General features: G+C 41.4%; 1 protein-coding gene across 2 annotated transcripts in view; it reads left to right on the top strand.

Moving 5' to 3' along the window:
- PIPOX (pipecolic acid and sarcosine oxidase) overlaps positions 1 to 21101 on the top strand; it is a 139545-nt gene extending 118444 nt beyond the window's left edge. For both annotated transcript variants that reach the window (XM_073565483.1, XM_073565482.1), the window contains 4 exons: positions 10462 to 10614; positions 14560 to 14718; positions 18091 to 18166; positions 20659 to 21101. In XM_073565483.1, coding sequence (XP_073421584.1) covers positions 10462 to 10614; positions 14560 to 14718; positions 18091 to 18166; positions 20659 to 20789 — 519 coding nt within the window. In that variant the 3' untranslated portion in view covers positions 20790 to 21101. The remainder of the gene's footprint in view (positions 1 to 10461; positions 10615 to 14559; positions 14719 to 18090; positions 18167 to 20658) is intronic.
- The last annotated feature ends 362 nt before the right edge of the window (positions 21102 to 21463 follow it).

Here is a 21463-nt window from a genome sequence, read left to right as displayed (position 1 = left end):
CCCGATGACACTGTTGGGTTTCCTGCTAGAATACGCCTAGCACGAAACCCAACAGTGCCGTCAAGGACAACAGTCACTGCGGCACAATGTAGCAATACAATACTCAAAGCAGTCACTGTAGACCCCGATGACACTGTTGGGTTTCCTGCTCGAATACGCCTAGCACGAAACCCAACAGTGCCGTCAAGGACAACAGTCACTGCGGCACAATGTAGCAATACAATACTCAAAGCAGTCACTGTAGACCACGATGACACTGTTGGGTTTCCTGCTAGAATACGCCTAGCACGAAACCCAACAGTGCCGTCAAGGACAACAGTCACTGCGGCACAATACAGAGCAGGGAAATACTCACTAAACGCCTTTTTGGCGGATGCTGTGGCGCTGTCCCAGCCATCCATCAACGCTGCGGCCACCTCATTCCATAGCCGCCGTGTCACCACATTGTCCTTGTACAGCCGGTCACGGCTGTCCCACAACGGCGAACGCTCCTGGACCAGGCTGATGAGCTGCTCATTATCCAGGTAGACGTCTTCATCCCGTTGTGGAACCTAGACAAAACACATTCATTAGAATAATCAAATTTAAATTGACTAAAAAGTTACAAAAAAAGAAAAAAAAAAAAGAGTAAAAATAGAAGATAAAAAAAAAAAAAAAACATTACAAATCATTTGATACTTACATTATGTATCACCACCGGGACTTGGCTTCGCTGCTCCTGCTGTTCGCCCTCACTATTCCCGTCCGCAGATGATGATGACGATGTCTGAAAGTTGAAAAAAACGTAAGAGATTTGGAGAAGCAGCAGATATACTTACCAGATGCACGAAAATAATCACCTCACGGTCTGCTTGCGCCAATTCCTGCCGCGATGGGGAATACTCCGATTCTGAAGACATACTGCATGTAAAAATAATAAAAATCATTAGTACATACATAATTTAAAAGGACAGGCATATAATGTAATATACTCACATTCTTCGCTGATATAATGTGTTCTTGGTTGAATGTCTGCTCTTCAATCTGTCTAGTGTAGTAGTGGCAGAGTTTTGGCAGGCACCTCCTTTATATAGCCTTTTTTTTTTGGACTTTAGAAGATTCTAACTAGGATAAAAAGTGGACACCACCCAAAAAACGCTGCGCTAAAAAAGCGCATACCTGCGCATGCCAGTGCGCACGTATGCGCATCCATAGGCTATAATGGCCATTTTTAGCGCAAAACGTGCGCATACGTGCGCATGCGATTTTTTCAAGGGCCAAAAAATGCAACATGCAGCGTCTGGAAAATACCAACGCACACCCCAAAAAAACGCAGCGCATGAAAATCGCATACATGCGCTTACAAGTGCGCAGGTATGCGCACCCATGTTAAATATAGGGGAAAAATCGCATGCGCACGTATGCGTTTTTTTCCAGCGCTAAAAAACGCAAATGTGAAACCAGCCTAAGCGGTAAAAAACGCATCCATTGGCGCAAAAAGGCCAAAATGCATTAAAATGAATGGGATGCTTCTTTTAAGCATTTTTGATGCAGTTTGACCCCGAAAAACGCATCAAAAACGCTTAAAAAACGCAACGTGGGCACAGAGCCTCATGCTTATGTATACTTAAGAGTTTCCAAGAGATACAAAATTGTGCTTAATTGTGAACATTGATGAAGCCTTCTGGTGCTCCACTATAGGAACATATGACTGTGTTTGTACATATATTTACTTGTGTATAATTTTCTCTTTTGTGCGTGAGTTGTAGGTTTTGACCTTGCCAATTCTCAGATGTCTCTATAATTAATTTAGATTACTAAATCAGTTTCTGCTGGATCAATAGGAGTAATAAAGTACAAATACTGTATAATGATAATTGCATAATCACTTTTTAAGCCACATTAGGTCTTCATAAATAAGACTAATTACTGAAATATGCTATAATTTGCATAAAGCTCCTACAAATCCAGATGCACTGAACATATTTTCTAATTTTTACATGGATATTATTAAAGGTTGCAGCCAAGGCTGTTGCACTAAACTCGTCATGCTGTTATCTTTTTGTCTAGAACAGCCCTCGGCTGCCCCCTAACGTCAGGACAATTAAAACATTGACCGATGATTAACAGATGAGACTGTAGCTGTTACCACTAATAGGCCGGTTATTGGAGAACTAACAGTGAGCGTATGGTAGATACATCTCCTATTCCACTCATGGAATACACATACACCCCGGTACGGTCACTGCTAATTTTACAATGACCAAAGAAAGATTATTAGCTGCCACCACCAGTTCTTTATATTTATAGGCCAATTGGACAACTAACAGGTAGCTTATGACTTTCAGGAGTGTGGCTTACAGAACAAAAGGAACAGAACTATTAAATTTTATATTTAATCCAGAACGATAGGCAGTGTTTATAAAACATGTACAAAAGATTTTACAAAGGGGACATAACAATACAACATATACAATTACATAAAATAAAAAGTATTAACAAAGAAACTTACTAAATCTGGTCACACAGATGGCTCAGTTTAGTGGATGGAAGAAATCTGATTGAAAAACGTCTGGTTAACGTGGATCAAGCCTACACTGATAAATATATTAATTAGCTATGAACACTGATCATAATTCGCCTTTTTCTTTTATCAGCACCTAAGTTACACCCACATACCTCCCCTTGATGACACATAACAGGGCTAGTCATGGGATTTGGCTTCAGTTTCTGAAGATTTTGATATTCCCAACATTCACAATATCTTCACGCCTGACGATCCCAGGAGTTCGATATTGTTGTGATATTTTTTTTATCGGGATTTTACCTTTTAATAGATCAGACAAATAGCATGGCTGTTATCAGCGATCTGGCCACTATTGATTTGGTGATTATAGGCATGTGTCACAGTTATAAAAAAATATGCACATTATTCCTCTATAAGTCCTGAAGCTGAAAATGTTTGTCCCATTAATATCTAATCTATACAAACCCCAATATTTATAACTTTCCACTGGTGCCCCAGTGTCTAGTTGCAGATGTCCCATTTGCTCTGAAGGGAACAAAAGTTACCGCTAACAGTGTTAGATTTCCTGCTTTGCACTGCAGGGGTCCTCTGGTTTAAATGGAATTTTAATTAATTTTGCTACTTCTTAGCTATACGTAATTTCCTCCCTTCCCATATGTTAAACATGTGATTCTACTACCAAAAGAGGTTTAGATAGTCAGTTCTTTTCTCTATTAGAGAGGAGGGAGGTGAATGCCCCTTCCATGGAGATGGTTTATGGATTTTAATGCTTCTATGACAGATATCATACTACAGGGTGGGCCATTTATATGGATACACTTAAATAAAATGGGAATGGTTGGTGATACAACTTCCTGTTTGTGGCACATTAGTATATGGTAGGGGGAAACTTTTCAAGATGGGTAGTGACCATGGTGGCCATTTTGAAGTCAGCCATTTTGGATCCAACCTTATTTTTTCCAATGGGAAGATGGTCATGTGACACATCAAACTTATTGAAAATTTCACAAGAAAAACAATGATGTGCTTGGTTGGATTGTCAATGCAACCCTCTTCTCCCACTCTTGACACACTGATAGCAACATCGCAAAAGAAATGCTTGTCTAAGGGGGTCAGATTCCTTGAAGGAATGCTCGGACCTGACATTCATAATGTGGTGGTGCATCATCTTGCTGGAAAAGCTCAGGAAACGTGCCATCTTCAGTGCATAAAGAGGGCAACACATCATCATGTAGCAATTTCAGATATCCAGTGGCATTGAGGTTCCCATTGATGAAGAATGGCGCCACTATCTTTGTACCCCATATACCACACCATACCATCAATTATGGGTGTGAGGTCCAAGCATTCCTACATGAACAGTTTCCTGGATAGTGAATTGGTCATCGTGGGCCAGTTGAATGGCCACCAAGGTCTCCCGATCTGACCCCCTTAGACTTTTATCTTTGGGGTCATCTGAAGGCAATTGTCTATGCTGTGAAGATACGAGATGTGCAGCATCTGAAACAACGGATACTGGAAGCCTGTGCAGGTCATTGAGGGATCAGTGACCTGTCAGCAGTCTGCATTATGAATATTTAATCAGAGCACCATATACACCAGCCCCGCCTTAGGGCAGGAGAAGTCTCATTAACTGCAAACTGAAAATAAAGATTAAGAAACAACCACAAGACGGATTTCATCAACTCAGGTATCATTTTAATCAGTATAACGGCGCCGACCTGACACTGTCTGTAAGTTACTGTGCACAATCCTGCCGACAAATTCCCTTTAGATTTCTGGCATAGATACTTTGATGTAATGGGACCAAAGATTATATCTGACATCCATCTGTTCTTCTTTTTTTTTTTTTTATGAAAATGTGTAGGAAAGAAACAGTCCAAATGCAAATTAAAAAAAGACCACAAATAGATACAGACAGGTGCGTAATGACCGCAGTTGCAGAGGTCGCGACCAGTCCTGTGAGGGTGAGGGGTCACCGACACCAGCACAAACCTCAACAGGTTGTGTGTCCTTGAACGCACATTCAGCTGAAGTGTATTGCGGCCCAGAGACCCGTCTGGTCAGTGTGCAGCAATACACGCTGCCAGCCTATTTGACGCTGGCAGCTGATGTAATTGAGCAGGTGACTGGGGGCGCATGAGAGTGACATCATGATCTCCCGCCAATGTGACATCAGATTGCAGACAAACAGCAGAGACCAGCGCAGCAGCAGATAAAAAGTGCAGGACCTTGGGAGGGTAATACTTAGGCCCCAATTCACCAAGACCAGCATTGTTCATGACGGTCGGGATGAGGACATGTGCTGGAGTCAGTTGAGAAGATACACCTCTTCATGAATCAGGAGCTTCAGACGACTGGTGTACACCTGTTTGCGAGCCTTGCAACAAATCCTACTCTAGTCGCTGCTGGAGTAAGATTTATGGCGTAATAAAACCCGCCACTCATAATGAATTTAATGAGCTGTGGTTGCCACACCGCTGACATGCCCCAGCGCTACCACTTTGTCAGAACTGGTCAAAGATGGCTTGAGAACACCAAAAGTTGCAAAATATTAGCTCAGCCTTGAGTTGTGCCAACATTTATTATGCCAGCATACTGACGTACTTTAAAAGCTTTGATTAATCCGGCCCTTAATCTGTTGATTTATAACTACCAGATCTACATACAAAAGCTTTCTTTAAAGGGGTTGTTCACTTATCAGACAACCCCTTCTTAATATGTATGATTGCCCCCAGTAAAATAATAACATCTGTAATCAGCGCTTTCGCCAGCACTGTTCCAGCATTGTCGGCACCGGCACTCCAGGAAATCACATGACGTTGTTCAGTCACGTGATCCACTGAGAATTCACTCTACCCACCTTTGAACATATTACATACGGTACATCCAGAGGAAGTAAGAGCTGCTATAGGCATAGCGTGACATAACAAGGTCATGAGATCTCAGGGAGAGCTAGTGTCACTACGACTGGCACAGCGCAGGTACCCGAGGTGAGTATGTGTTATTATTTTACAAAGGAGAAACATACGGATTGAGAAGCAGTTGTCCCAGTGGTGGACATCTTCTTTAAGTCATTGACCGATATTAAGTTAGGTGCTGATTTACCCTTCTTTGTGAAGTGGTATTCCAGGGCTGTGTTATTTGAGTGACGGTATCCTTTGCAGGATCTGTGCTTACACCTAAATATACACAAAATTCATTTTTAAAAATGAGAAAGATAGCAGAAGAAAACTGAAATTAAATTATTTTTTTAAGAGCTCAGCAGCACACTATGTACAGGAGCGCTCATGTCCTATCATTATGTTAAAGGGGATCTGTCACCCCATTTTAGCCCTATCAGCTGCAGCCACCGCCATCATGGGCTTATCTACAGCATTCTGTAATGCTGTAGATAAGCCCCAGATGAAACCTGAAAGATAAGAAAAAAGAGTTAGATTATACTCACTCTGGCGTTCGGTCCGGTCCCATGGGTGTCGCCATCCCGTCCGGCACTTCCCATCTTCATACGATGATGTCCTCCTCCTTGCTTCTCCCTCGGCTCCTGCGCAGGTGTACTTTATCTCCCTGTGGAGGGCAGAGCAGAGTACTGCAGTGCGCAGGCGCTGGACCTCTCCGACCTTTCCTGGCACCTGCACACTGCAGTACTTTACTCTGCCCTAAACAGGGCACATAAAGTACGCCTAGGCAGGAGCCGAGGGAGAAGCAAGGAGGAGGACATCATCGTATGAAGATGGGAGGCGCTGGACCGGACCGCGACACCCACCACCCCCCGGTGAGTATAATCTAACGTGTTTTTCTTATCTTTCAGGTTTCATCGGGGGCTTATCTACAGCATTACAGAATGCTGTAGATAAGCCCCTGATGGCGGTGGCCCCAGTTTATGGGGAAAAAATGGAGTGACAGATACCCTTTAAGAAAGGCAGTGACTCCATATGAATTTGGGCATCATTTGCCTATATTATACACTTTTTTAATATCAAACATTGACCCTTGTATCGGCTCCATTTCTGGTTATGAAGATCTAGATTTCAATCTTTAAAAGGAACAAATGATAAGTAGTTATTATCAAAATGACTCTCAATACACAACCTTGCATTGCCAGTGTATAACCTTCTGCAAATGAGATCCCACATTCTGTTTGATAGAATAATTATATTCTTTTAATTCTTTCATACTCCACTGTCATGTCCTCCGAGCTATGTACCTGACATTCATGTTTCGTATAATGCCTGCGGTAGAAACCAGACTGGTAACGATATAATTATGCATTATACTGCAATACATTCTGACAATAACGGTTTCATTGCACTGAGTTTTCATGACTTTGTATTAAAATTTACATGAATCTGTATATATCGCAAAGTTTCCATCATTTTTCCTGCATCATCTCCTGTAGCCTTTGTTCATATTAATGCGCACAAATCAACCACTTATTACCGAGAACATTACAGAATATACAAAGTATTCAATTGCTCTGCGATAATAAAGCAGTTACAGCAGACTGAATGATGTGTGAGGACTGGAGAACACTATAAAATATTATATTGATTCCGATGATTTTAAACATTTGCCAAAAGAACAGGTTGACACTTTAACAGAGAACTATTGGCAGTGAGGAATGAAATAGATTACAATAGGAAAAGTTAAAGTCCTTGTTCTATTGTCATAACAAAGTATTGGATCAGTGCAAAATTATTTCTCCCACTCTGAAATTTGTGCAATAAAACAATTAGATAAGAAGTGAATGACTAATTTACATTTACATACTAAAATGTCAGTTATAAAGCCAATTCCAGAGAAGAAAAGTTTGTTCTATAAACTTTCTGGAATGCACCAGATTTCTAATACTCTGAGCATCACAGTACAGCATTATAACATTATAATACTAATTACTTGTAGATTTGCCCCCCCAAACATTACCATAACCAATTTAACCTTCTCCTCACTTCTGCATCCGGGTGATTCATAGTTTGATCCTGTAAGGAAATTAACCCAATTATTAATGCACTGGCAGCTTGGGACAACAAAGGAATATAATTTCCAAACCCTAAAACTATATTAAAGGGAACCTGTCACGTGAAAAAATGCTATTAACCTGCGGATATCTGCAGGTCAGTGGCGTTCTGGAGCTGCCCAGTGCCCCCACTTAGAGCCCTGCTGCCAGAAGGGTTTTAGGCACCGGAGTGACGCCGGCATCGGTTCAGTCACTGCTCTGTGCATAGCATCTGTAACCGCGCTTGAAATGTTGTAGCAGTCACTGCCAGTTTTCGCATTGAGGGTAGGGCGAGAGCCGGCCACAGTGATGTCAAGAAGGTTAACGCCGGTCACATATGCTGTGCCAGCTATCACGGAGTGCTGTGAAATCCAGCAATGTGTGCTGGTGTTACAGCCTATGAAGCCCCATTCTCTGAACGGGGCTCCATATGCTGGAATTTTGGAAGGGGCTCACTGTGGGACATCGACGTCGATTACAGCAGGTCCATTGGACTACGGCAGACCATCGTGGAATTTTTATGAGGGGGAAATAAATTGGTAAAAGTGGGTGTCTGGTTTTTTTTGTTAAAATAAAGGCCTTTTCTGTGTGTGTCTGTATTTATTGATTTTTACTTTCAGGGTAGTAATGGGAGTGTCTTACTGACACCTCTCCATAACTAGCCCCAAGGCTTGGTGTCAGCACCAGCTGCTGACATCAGTCCCTAATCTCATTACCATGATTGCCATTGCACCAGGGCAACTGGGAAGAGCTGAGACAGGGCACCAGAATTGGAGCATCTAATGCGATATGCCAGTTCTGAGGCAGCTGAGGGCTGGTAAATTTAATATCAGCTTGAAGCTATCTGCTTTGCCTTAGCTGGTTATTAAAAATAGGGGGAACCCCACAAAATTGTTTATTTATTCCTAGAAAGCTGTCGGATAGCTGCCGGCTAGATCTCTATCTTTCTGTATGTATCTATTCATCACGCTATCCACTAGCTTTAAACAGTGTTCATTGCTGCACAAAAATGCAGGTAAAAAAATGCAGTAAAAATGCAAAGCATGCACACAGCTAGAAGACTTTAAGGCTACTGGAGTTTCCAGCTGCTGGGACACCTGGAGGCTGTGAACTAAGGTTGCAGGAGTTCACAGCCTCTAAGTGTACCAGCTGCCAATAGACCCAGTGGTTGTGAACTCTAGTAACAGTTGCCAGAGTTCACTGCCACTGGGTCTTACGGCAGCTGTTAGGCCCAGAAACCTTAAAGGAGCCTTTAATGGAGACTTTAAGATTACTGGAGGCTGTGGACTAAGGTTAGCAGAGTTCACAACCTACAGGTGTTCCAGTAGCTGGGAATTCTAGTAACCTTAAAGTCTCCCTTAAAGTTTTCGGGGCCTAACAGCTGCTAGGAGAGCCGTTAACTGTGAACTCCAGTAACTTTTTTTTTCTTTTTCATTTTGACTTATATATAAGGAAGTTAGAGATGTGTCCAGGGGTCTTCCCAATGCGTTCCCATTCACATTTAATTTCAGCAGTGTTTCCATCCATTTCAGCGATTTTCCGACCCCTTCAGACCCCCTGGTTGAAAAATGCTTTCCCATTGACTTCTGTTGCTCAAAATGAGCACCTGAGCATTACGATTTGCTTGATTTGAGTAACAAGCACCTGATCATTTTAGTGATCACTCATGACTACTATTATGTTTTATTCCATAAGATAATTCATATGACCATGTCTGGTTTTTTCCTATCTATCCAAGACTACGCAAGACTCTCTGATTTGGAAGATCAAAAGTTTCTATTTGTGTTCTACTAATGAAGAAGTTCTCTGGATCAATCAGAAACACAAACAGGTGTCCATCATTAGCATTACATGCAGTTTTATGTTTCCTAATACCTCTTAATAAAATGGCACCAATTCATCATTGTGCTTGTTCTTTGTCTAGTTTTGAACCTTCTTTTTGTTTATATCCAATTCATTATTCTATTTGTTTCTTTCTTTGAAGTCTTTTTTATGTGTGCACATCTGGGTTTTTTTTGTTGGTTTTCGCTTTGTGAGTGGGGTCTAACAATTCCAGACGTTTTTGCTTGATTCATTAAAAAAATTATAAATTTGTCACAACCTTGCTCAAGTTCTCCCCCTCACACCAACTCGCGTCTTTTGATGCCAAAAGTCGCTAAAAATATTCAAACCAGAAATAAAGATCTTTTTTTTTTACCTTGCACCAAATTCATGAATTGCGTGCGTCATTTGATGAATGTGGCGCCAAAATTGGCAACTACTACAAGACAAAGAAAGGAAAGTGACTTGAAACAAAAATGGAAATGATGAATCGGGGCCCTTGTGCTGTACACAATACACAGTTTATTGACTGATATCCTTTAACTTGGTGTTGGTGAGTTATCTGTCAGCCTGAGGCTCGTTCAGCTTATACTACTTACTTGTACGTAACATGGATGTTACAATTAGGCAAGGGAGATGGTAACAAGAACTGGATGTGATCAACTATATCATGTTCATGGAAATCCTGCAGAACTGTACAAGCCCTCCGCTTGTCACCCGGTAATACATTCCTTCCTCTTACACAGCAATCCACTAATTATATCTGAGTTATGTTTTTGACAGAACATAGGAACTGTTAGTTAATGTTTGCCAGCAGTATTGTGAATACTTTTACCAATGACATTGCTTTCTAGTCTATGGAATATTCAAGTCCAAAAGTATCTGTAAGGAAAATCCTCTTTCCCTATTACCATATGACATAATGAATTATTTAGATTGTACAAGTTGCATGGTGATTATTTTATCCTAAGTAGCATGGGGTAATGTTGTTACATGGCAACAGTGTATATGTGCAAGCCATAATGCAGCTGTTTGGCTGCCTTTATTAAATCATGGTTAATACCCATGACATATAATGATTTGTGACGGTACTGTTATTACATGCCCATGTCTCGTTATAAGTGTGCTTGTTTCCCAGACTCTGAGAATTAATGTCTGTTACTGGAAGGAGACGATTCCTGGGAGATCTGGACTCCTGCAAAACTTCCCGACATTCCTGGGTGTAAACCTGACTGGAGAAGAGCATGAGGTGTATGGACTACCCTCCCGGGAGTATCCGGGGCTCTTTAAGGTGCACACATCTGCTTATTTTATGTACAACCACTTTATTCCCAGAATAAGAGAATTCTGTTTTCTGTCCAATTATAAGAACATAAAATGAGAATTCACACAGGGCACAGATTTGTTAAGTGATGGACACCATCAGAGCCCTACTGACGGCACTGGGCTGTGTAGGGAATACTGCACAGAGGTGATCCAAGCCAATATTGTGAGGTTTACTGCCTGGCAATACTTCATTGTGTACCTCCAACCTTGAACATCATTTCACAGTACATCAAGTCACTACTTTATTTTCCGTTACAGATATTGGCTGTTTCCATTGTGGCACTCATTTTTCTATTTCCATTTTGTTGAATGCTACGTATATATTTTCTCTGACCCCGATTCTTCATAAAAAAAAGTGTTAAATGTAGTCAGTTTAGCAATAGACTAAGGAAAGCAATTCTGCAGAGGCTTCCGGGAAGCAGTACGTAAATAAAGAGATAGACGTGAAAATTCAATAATTACTTCCATATCATAATTGACCGTGATTTATTTAACTAATTAATTGATGACATTGAGTACATGTTTGGATGTTTACATCCAACACTAGAGGGATTTGTAGAAACGTTAATTTGCCTGAAATGAGGAAAAAACTACAATTAAATTCTGTTACTCTGTTGTCAAAGCTTACTCAGACTAAAATGATTTATAAAGGCTGTCTCATAAAGACATCAATCCATATACTCTAAGGGTATGTGCACACTTTGCGGTTTCTGCTTCGTTTCCGCAGCGTTTTTGGCTCTGCAGAAACGCAGCAGACTCTGCTGCATTGTACAGTACCTTTATTTCCTATGGAAATAAAAAAAAGCTGTGCACATGCTGCGTTTTTTTTTCCGCGCGGTTTTGCTGCGGTTTTCAAAACGCAGCATGTCAATTGTTTGGTGCAGAAACGCTGCAGTTTTACACCTCATCCATTATGAGGTGTAAAACCGCAGGGCAAAACCGCAGAAAAAACGCAGATAAACCGCAGAAAAACCGCAGCACTCTGTCCTGCGGATTTCCTGCAGTTTTCTCTACAAAATCCGCAGAGACAAAAAAACTATGTGTGCACATACCCTTATAAGACACATAGAATTCGTGGAGGGGAAACCCAGCTTGGGCCAATTGGGGTGCCAGGGGCTGGACCAGTAACTCCAATCTGAGCAGTGACGTTAGTGAAGAGACAACTAATATCCTAGTTATATTGACAAGGCTTACCACAACTTAGTGCCCCCATACACATTAGGCCTGTTTCACACATCAGTTTTTGTCCATCAGTCAAGATCCGCCGTTTTGCAAAAAAAACGGATCCGCCATTTTGTTTGGCGGATCCTTTTTTTTCCCATTGAGTTGCATTACCGGCGGATCTTGACGGATGGCCATCCGTTGGATCCTTTTTTTGCGGATCCGCCAAAATTTTGACATCCGCCGACATGCCCGAATGGAGCATGTAACGTTTTTTCGGCGGCAGGATCCGCACTTCTCACTGCACATGGCTGAAAGACTTCACTCAGCCTGAAATTTAACCCTAAACTCTGTTCTGACGCCTGGAAAAAATTCTCTCTCTCTCTCTCTCTCCCTCTCTCTCCCTCTCTCCCTCTCTCTCCCCCCCCCCCAGGCAGCGGTTCCTTTAAAATTTTTCCTTTCACGGATCCGTTAAAATAACGGTCCGGTGACAAACGTTGTGGTCAGTTCAGAAACGGATCTGCTATCCGCCATTTTAGCGGATTTTGACTGAACACAAAAACTGATGTGTGAAGCAGGCCTTAGACTAATGTGGGCTGAACCTGCCGATATCGACATGTTCAGGCCACGATCTAATGTGTATGTGGTCACTGACCAATGATGATCAGAGGAGATGTCTATCACACATGTCCAATTTCTCAGTCAGTGGCTTTCTTCTAAACAATACAGGACCGTTTTGCCAAACGAGTGTTCCTGTATATGGGGCAGCTATCCAAGATATTTGCCAGCAGAATGATCATATGTAGTTTTGTTCTGTCAACAGCCATCTAATTTGTATGGCCGGCCTTAATTTAGGAGCCAAGTCTTTTGGGCCTCAACTGATCTTCTGTACTACGCTGCTGCTTACTGCAGCTCACTCTTAAGCAAAAGAATGAAGTTGTCATACGGGTATGAATTATCTTATTTCTGATGGTTTTGCCAAGCTTTACTAGTGATTTGCCCCTTTCATCCAGTGACAAATGGGGTAGTATCTTAGCATCATGCTATAAATAAATTATGTATTCTTTTATGGCACATACAAATGCATCTATTGGGTAATATACTCCCAACTAGAGATGAGCAAATCATTTTAATGAAGATCAAATTTCTGTTGAATTTTAGGAAATTAGCTGGCCCTGGAAAATCTGAACAATTTGTAATTTAATTTCTGGTAACCACCAAAAAATGACCACTGCAATTTTTCACCACAAAGGAGAAGATGGTATGAGCCAGAGCAGGCTTACATGACCTGAGGTGCGGCCTCGTGGGCTTCACCATAATGTAGCTATCACATCACATGATATAGCACATGATATAGCACAGCCAATCAGGAGAGACTATCATAGCCTGTATAAAAGCAGAAGCAGGGAGTGGAGCAGATATTTAACAATGAATCTGGATATTGAGAGCTCACAGTTTAGCAATAGAGACAAGGAGAGAAAACTTTAAAACAGTGAATGAGTTTTTGATTCTGCATATGTTTGCTACATCAAAAACACAGAAGCTTACAGTACCAACAAATTGGATGGATATCTAGAAATCTCATGCATACTGAGCTTTTTTTTTACTCAGGGTAAACTGACCTGCGGTGCGTGTTTCAAATCCGCAGCATGTCAGTTTCTCTTGCAGATACGCAGAAAATCCACAGGTAAAAAACACACATGCGTTTTTAGTGTGTTTCCAATGTATGCAATCTGCACATGGCTATATCAATAAAGTTTTCTCAAAGCCAAATACCAGGAAGTATGTATCAAAAACAAAAAAGGTTTAATTAAAGCATGACCAAAAAGAGACAAAAAATGCAGCGTCAAAAACGCGATAAAAAATGCATGTAAAAAAGCATTCAGAAATACAAGCAGCCTAATTTACATAATAGGTGCAGAAAATTTGCAACATCAAAAGCTCACCAAAAGCTCATCATGGTAATGTAGCCTTAAGCCTGCTTGTCCTTTCATTTATCCATGGCACGTTTGTGAAATAAAGGGCATGTAACTTTTCACATCAGCTGGTGAGTGCTGCATTTTTTTTTTATGAAGTATTTGGACATTTCTTGTTTCCATGCATGCACCCGTGTATTAGCTGAATATGTATACCGCAATAGTTCAGATAAATAGCTCTGTCTGTCTACAGTGGTGATTTGTCGCCCCTAGTTGCCGTTCATTTTTTTCTTTTGTTGGACTTTAGGCATCATTACGCCTAATTATTTGTCATCGAAGCCAAAAATTTTAAAAATGCTGTCATTTATCTTGAAACTGAAGCTAATAGATAAGCAGAAAGTCAATTTTGCTGCTAAACCATAGAATGGTACAACCATAAAAAGATCATAACCATCAAAACTACATCCCCAAATGTGCCTCACCAACATCATAGGGGGACCTTACCAGTGAGGTAAAAAAAAAATTGTTTGAGAAGTACAGTACTCTATATTTACTCATATAATACAAAGGAGGAGATCCAACCACTCTGTTGCAAAAATATTTCACCATAAACATTTTTCATTTCTGTTTAAGTAATATTACATAAGTACGGTACTTATTAAATGTTTCAAAGCACGTGATAAATATAAATGGAGTAAGTCCCCAACCAGTTTTAGCACAGCTTCACAGCACCGGTAGATAGATCTGCCCCAGTACACTGCCTTGTCATTCGTATGGTGGTTTAGATTACATTTTTCATTTTGCATCATAAAATGTTGTCTTTTCTATCACAGATTTGCTTTCACGGTGGAAATGAGGCAGACCCTGAAGAGCGTGAGCTTCAGGTCAAACCCAACCAAATCCAGGATATCCAAATACTCTGCAATTTTATCAGTCAATACTTTCCCGGCTTGCATCCTAAGCCAGCCGTGATAGAACAGTGCATGTATACAGTGAGTATATTCTGTAAGAAGTTTAATCTTGAGACTATATTAAAATGTATATTTAATAGGCTTCTCCATAGACCATCAATGTTTAATCAGTGGAGGTCCAGCCTCTGGGACCCCAGCTGAACTGTGAAATGGCTGACGTTTAAAGCTTACAACTTTGCCTTGTACTGTAGATTCCCCCATAGAAGTATAGACTATATGCCATTTCTATGTAAAAAAAATGGATACGTTAGGCTGGATAAGTTATGTGGAGACTTTGGCCCACACAGCTCATGCAGGATAATGCAACTGAATGTCGCGACCACAGCAAGCAAGCAGAGCTGTGGAGTCTTTGTCCATTTTGGTGGAGTTGGCATAAAATGAACATTCAAACAAAAAAGGAAGCACACTGTAACGCCATAGCATGCAAACATGAAATATGAGAAATGAATTGCATTACTGCATTAGAAATATGAAAAATTGAGAAAGCTTAACGCATAAAATGGCCAGTTTATGTGTACCTGGAAGCTACGGTAAGGCATTTCTCATTTTCCAGGGCCCTAACCTAATGCCAATCCTCACTTAGACTAAAGTCTTCATCTGTATGGGAACCTATGTAAATCCTCTCCTTAGACTGAAATCTATATATCTGTGGAGGGGTGGTGGCCCTGCTGTGATTAAAAACGCCTGCAGCTAAGAGGTGGAGTGCTCAGTTAGAAGGTTAATGAATACAAATTTCAAAAAACTGACCATCACATCCAAGCAGAAACGAACAGGTGCTTAACCTAGAGTCACCAACTCATATACATTCAAGCAAAAAAGGAAGCACACTGTAGTGCTATAGCATGCAAACATGAAATATGAAAAATGAATTGCATTACTGCATTAGAAATATGAAAAACTGAGAAAACTTAGCACATAAAATGGCTAATTTATGTGTACCTGGAAGCCACGGTAAGGCGTGTCTCTTTTTCCAGGACCCTAACCTAATGCCAATCCTCACTTAGACTAAAGCCTTTTCTGTATGGGAACCTACAGTCATGGCCAAAAGTATTGACACCCCTGCAATTCTGTCAGATAATACTCAGTTTCTTCCTGAAAATGATTGCAAACACAAATTCTTTGGTATTATTATCTTCATTTAATTTGTCTTAAATGAAAAAACACAAAAAGAATTGTCCTATAGCCAAATTGGATATAATTCCACACCAAACATAAAAAAGAGGGTGGACAAAAGTATTGGCACTGTGCGAAAAATCATGTGATGCTTCTCTAATTTGTGTAATTAACAGCACCTGTAACTTACACTTACCTGTGGCACCTAACAGGTGTTGGCAATAACTAAATCACACTTGCAGCCAGTTGACATGGATTAAAGTTGACTCAACCTCTGTCCTGTGTCCTTGTGTGTACCACATTGAGCATGGAGAAAAGAAAGAAGACCAAAGAACTGTCTGAGGACTTGAGAAACCAAATTGTGAGGAAGCATGAGCAATCTCAAGGCTACAAGTCCATCTCCAAAGACCTGAATGTTCCTGTGTCTACCGTGCGCAGTGTCATCAAGAAGTTTAAAGCCCATGGCACTGTGGCTAACCTCCCTAGATGTGGACGGAAAAGAAAAATTGACAAGAGATTTCAACGCAAGATTGTGCGGATGTTGGATAAAGAACCTCCACTAACATCCAAACAAGTTCAAGCTGCCCTGCAGTCCGAGGGTACAACGGTGTCAACCCGTACTATCCATCGGCATCTGAATGAAAAGGGACTGTATGGTAGGAGACCCAGGAAGACTCCACTTCTTACCCCGAGACATAAAAAAGCCAGGCTGGAGTTTGCCAAAACTTACCTGAAAAAGCCTAAAACATTTTGGAAGAATGTTCTTTGGTCAGATGAGACAAAAGTAGAGCTTTTAGGGCAAAAGCATCAACATAGAGTTTACAGGAGAAAAAAGAGGCATTCAAAGAAAAGTACACGGTCCCTACAGTCAAACATGGCGGAGGTTCCCTGATGTTTTGGGGTTGCTTTGCTGCCTCTGGCACTGGACTGCTTGACCGTGTGCATGGCATTATGAAGTCAGAAGACTACCAACAAATTTTGCAGCATAATTTAGGGCCCAGTGTGAGAAAGCTGGGTCTACCTCAGAGGTCATGGGTCTTCCAGCAGGACAATAACCCAAAACACACTTCAAAAAGCACTAGTAAATGGTTTGAGAGAAAGCACTGGAGACTTCTAAGGTGGCCAGCAATGAGTCCAGACCTGAATCCCATAGAACACCTGTGGAGAGATCTAAAAATGGCACTTTGGAGAAGGCACCCTTCAAATATCAGGGACCTGGAGTAGTTTGCCAAAGAAGAATGGTCTAAAATTCCAGCAGAGCATTGTAAGAAACTCATTGATGGTTACCGGAAGCGGTTGGTCGCAGTTATTTTGGCTAAAGGTTGCGCAACCATTAGGCTGAGGGTGCCAATACTTTTGTCCGGCCCATTTTTGGAGTTTTGTGTGAAATGATCAATGTTTTGCTTTTTGCTTCATTCTCTTTTGTGTTTTTTCATTTAAGACAAATTAAATGAAGATAATAATACCAAAGAATTTGTGTTTGCAATCATTTTCAGGAAGAAACTGAATATTATCTGACAGAATTTCAGGGGTGTCAATACTTTTGGCCATGACTGAATGTAAATCCTCTCCTTAGACTGAAATCTATATCCTGGAAAATGAGAAACGCTTGGATGTGACAGTCAGTTTTTTGAAATTGGCATGAAATGAACAGACGCCGACTCCAAAAATATATAATAAATTGAGTTCATTAGTACAACGCAGGATGTGCTGTAAATGTTTTCTTAAGAATTTGGGAAAGTAGTGAAATGTCCTATAAATGTCTGTTCTGTTCCTGATCTAAGGATATCGGCTGTTAGTTGAGATGAATCTGTGCTGCACTTTATGCACATGCTCAGTAGTGACCAGTGCTGTGGAGTCGAAGAGACAGGGAAATTGAGAAGTCGGAGGTTTGGCTCGAGAGCCCTGAAAGCAAGTCACAAATAGTCTGAACCTGTTTTTGTTTTTTTGTTTTTTGAGTGTTGCATTCATGGTTCACAGTATTTGTCAGCACTATGCTTCGATGTAGCATCTGCATCATGTCAAAAGCCTCCCTGTGTCCCTAGCCTAATTGAGAAAGAAATGCCATTGTAATCCTGCAGATATCACTAGTGTGTTTATAGGGTAAAATATTCCTAATAAACATATTCAGTGTCTTCCTAACATGATAAAAAGACAATATCCAGTACTTGCAGGCGTATTCCTCGTAAGTCGAACCATGATACAGCTGCTATCCCTGATGTCAATTATTTATTACATCATTTATCAGATTGATTTTAAATCTTTTTCTGTCCTTTGTAGAATACACCGGACTGTAATTTTATTTTGGACTATCACCCACTGCACAAAAACATTGTGATAGGGTCTGGATTTTCAGGTGAGCAATATTATCCTGCATATTAGTTTTGACTTTTCCACAGCAGAACCCTAAAGACCTATAGTGAATACATATGTAGTGTAAGGAGGAAGCAGTTCCCCTTAGTTGCACTCTCTCCTTCCGTGTCACAATCGTGCCTCTTATATGTTAACTGCCTTGATTGTAATGTGTTCGCCTTTATCTGCTGTAATCTGCCACGTTGTTATGAGCTGTTGCTAGTTCAGGGACAACAGTGGTTAACAGTTGTGGCCTGTGCTTGCAGCCAGGAGGAGGAAAGGAAGCTACAGCTGCCTCAGAACTGCTGGGACCTTGAACCAGATGTGAAGACAGACGGCGCACTGCCAGACCCTCCAAATTGAAGAGATCTGTTGCTCCAGGCTAAAGAACTGAAGGACTGCAACACAGGACCCCAGGATTGTGAGGGGGCCTTCGCTGAAGGGGTGTTAGGACTGGCGGAACGCACCAAATTATAAAATAATAGTAGGTGCGTTCGCAGCCCGGGGTCCACCGTGCAGAGGTGTTACATTGCTTCTAGGTAATGGCGGAAGAATAGAGCGGCGTATAAACAGTCACACGTGGGTTACGTCACCCAATGTGAACAGGAGCGGACTCTGTTAATTCACAGAGCCGCACAGCCGCTGAACGTGGATACCGGAGCCTGTTTAACTCACAGAGCCCGGCCAAAGAGCGCACAGCAAGCGGCCACAGAACTCTACCCCAAGGACACGGGGTTAGAGTCCTTCTAGGCCCACTGAGCGCGCGGCATCGCTGCCACGAGCGCCGCTATAGACGCTGACTATCGAGTGTGGAGCACGGGGCACTGAGGTGTGCCAAGTCACTGATGATGGCTAATGCCTGACTTAACCCTGACCTACCTACACCAGGCTAGGCTGCACAACACATGCGTACCAAGGGTAGGGGTTTCATAATGAGTCAGTCACCAGAGGCATTCATACGTGCATACACCACTCATTCCTTATAGTCTGAAAATACAGGCTATCCTAGCTCATGACCGAGCGGCCATGCAAACCTTTTGTAGCCGCGAGCGTCCGGGACCTTCCTGGCTTCTCGGATGGGCCAATCCAAACACAAACAGCACCTGAGCACGTGACCCTTAATCTCCAATGGGAGATCACTCCACGGGCATGCTCAGTGGCCCGACATGGGGACTTAGTCTCTGGAGAATCTCGCTGCTGAGCAGCATGCATTGCCATAGCTGTGCCAGAGGGGGCAGCAGCAAGCAAACCCATGGAGCTGGTCTGGGCAGAGCGTCGGGACCAACGAGTTTGCTGAGCGACCTCTTCTGCGGCTGCAGAGGAATAGGAGACCGCCGGAAGTAAGGCTCGGGATTCCCGCTGTGCAGCAACAGGAACCCGACGCCTAACAAAGGGTCTCAGGCGCCAGATTCCTGCGAGTGGTTTTACAGTGAACTTTGGCTGCTGCGGTCGTTGTGGGTGCGACTATAGCTAACGTCAGGGAAAGAGCAGGAAAGGCCATGTTGTATTTGTCTTCCATGACCATTCTTCAACTCTGTACAATTAAATAAGTTACTCTTCGCTGTTGGAATACAGCTGCATCCCTGGACTCTTTATTGCCTGGACTGCTGCGACCAGGAGAAAGAGAAGGTAACTCTGTTTGGGAAAGAGACTGAATCCATCCCAGATTATCTTTACAAGAGGCTGGGGTGTATACAGACTGTGTTTAGTGTGTGAGCTCTGTCAGGACTACCACCTCGGTGACCCTTGCATTACAGTATCACCAAGTGAAGAATGAATTATGCTAGCAAATGTAGTGCTACTTTTTTTTTCTTTTTTTAATCTTTGAGTCATGAATTGACCTCTTACATCCGTTACTAGACATTTGAAAAAAAAATGCTTATTTGTATGCTTAATATGTTTAGATTTGTCTCAGATCTTCAGGTATTAGTGTCATTTCCAGGACCTGGCAGCTCCACTTTTTGCTTGTGCCCAAATGGAACCTATCAGCACAATTTTATATATATAAGTAGTGGTATAGCTGGGTAGGTGTGTGGTCCCCAATAACAATGCTACTGGGCTGCTTCTTAACAGTCCAATTCCAGCAGACTCACAGAATGGAAAAGATGGCAAAATTTTGTTCTCCGTCTTCTCTTCAGGATGCTCCGATTTTCTCATCGAAGAGAATCTGATCACACTATGCTGACACTGATCAGAGTCTGATCGGAGTGTCATTAGCATAATCCGCCCAATTCTCTCACATGAGAGAATCTAGGGTACTCTGGACGTAGCCTAACATAAAATCTGACCTGTGTTGAGTACAAGCCGATGGAGGAGCTGCCGGGACACAGCCTGGCAATAAAGTCTCAAGATCAGAGCGCCCTAGATAATGCATTAGGAAGGCTTTTTTTAATATTATTATTATTATGAAAACATATAATTTTTTTTTTTTTCAACAGGACAATTAATATATTACTTTAACTATTTTAATCCCTAACCTTTCCCCTTTTATAACAGGTCATGGTTTTAAACTTTCCCCACTGGTTGGGAAGATACTATGTGATCTCAGTATCGGGAAACAGTTATCATATGATCTAAAGCCGTTCTGTATATCTCGTTTCAAGAGCCCAATAAATTCATCTTTGTGATGCCGTACATAAGAAGAAAATTTGCTGTTGAGGTTTTTTTTTTTTTATAGAAAATTGGTGCTATGAAGTTGTCAAGACCAATAAAGTTTTCAGATTTCATTTTTGGTGGAACTAACAAAAATCATAGACGTATCAGATCACATCCTGCAGACAATGTCATGTGTTGATCAAGTTCTATTTTCAATATGTAAATGTAATGGATACGTGATTACCATTAATGTTAATATTTGTTGGTGCAGGTTGTTAAATACTAAACAAAATGTTCAATGTGTTAATCAAATGGAAAAATAAACATAAACATACTTACACAAAGATTAATCTCATTGGTATCTAATGATCATGTTATATAGTTTTGGTTGGCGTGCTGTCCGCTTGCCCAACAGGCTACACGTGGACTTATGTTAGCCTATGGGTGATTTTCCTCATTTACCGTATGTCAAACTTTTTACAGCTTGTAAGTCACTAAATACAGAAGAGCATAACGACATGGAATAGGAAAACACAATGAAGATAATACAGGATATTGACATAAATTTAACTTTTAGAGACATGGTAATGTAACTTACTTACAATCGCTTGCAAAAGTATTCACTACCTGCGGCTTTTTACCAATTTTGCTTACATTACAGCCTGGTGTTTAAATAGTTTTTGTAATCCAATTTGTGTGTGATGCA

Source organism: Dendrobates tinctorius, unplaced genomic scaffold (genome assembly GCF_039654945.1).
Source record: "Dendrobates tinctorius isolate UK_male_01 unplaced genomic scaffold, ASM3965494v1 ptg000016l, whole genome shotgun sequence".
NCBI classification, from domain to species: Eukaryota; Metazoa; Chordata; class Amphibia; order Anura; family Dendrobatidae; genus Dendrobates; species Dendrobates tinctorius.
The sequence above is the reverse complement of the archived record's forward strand: the minus strand, read 5'-3'. Positions and strand labels throughout refer to the sequence as shown.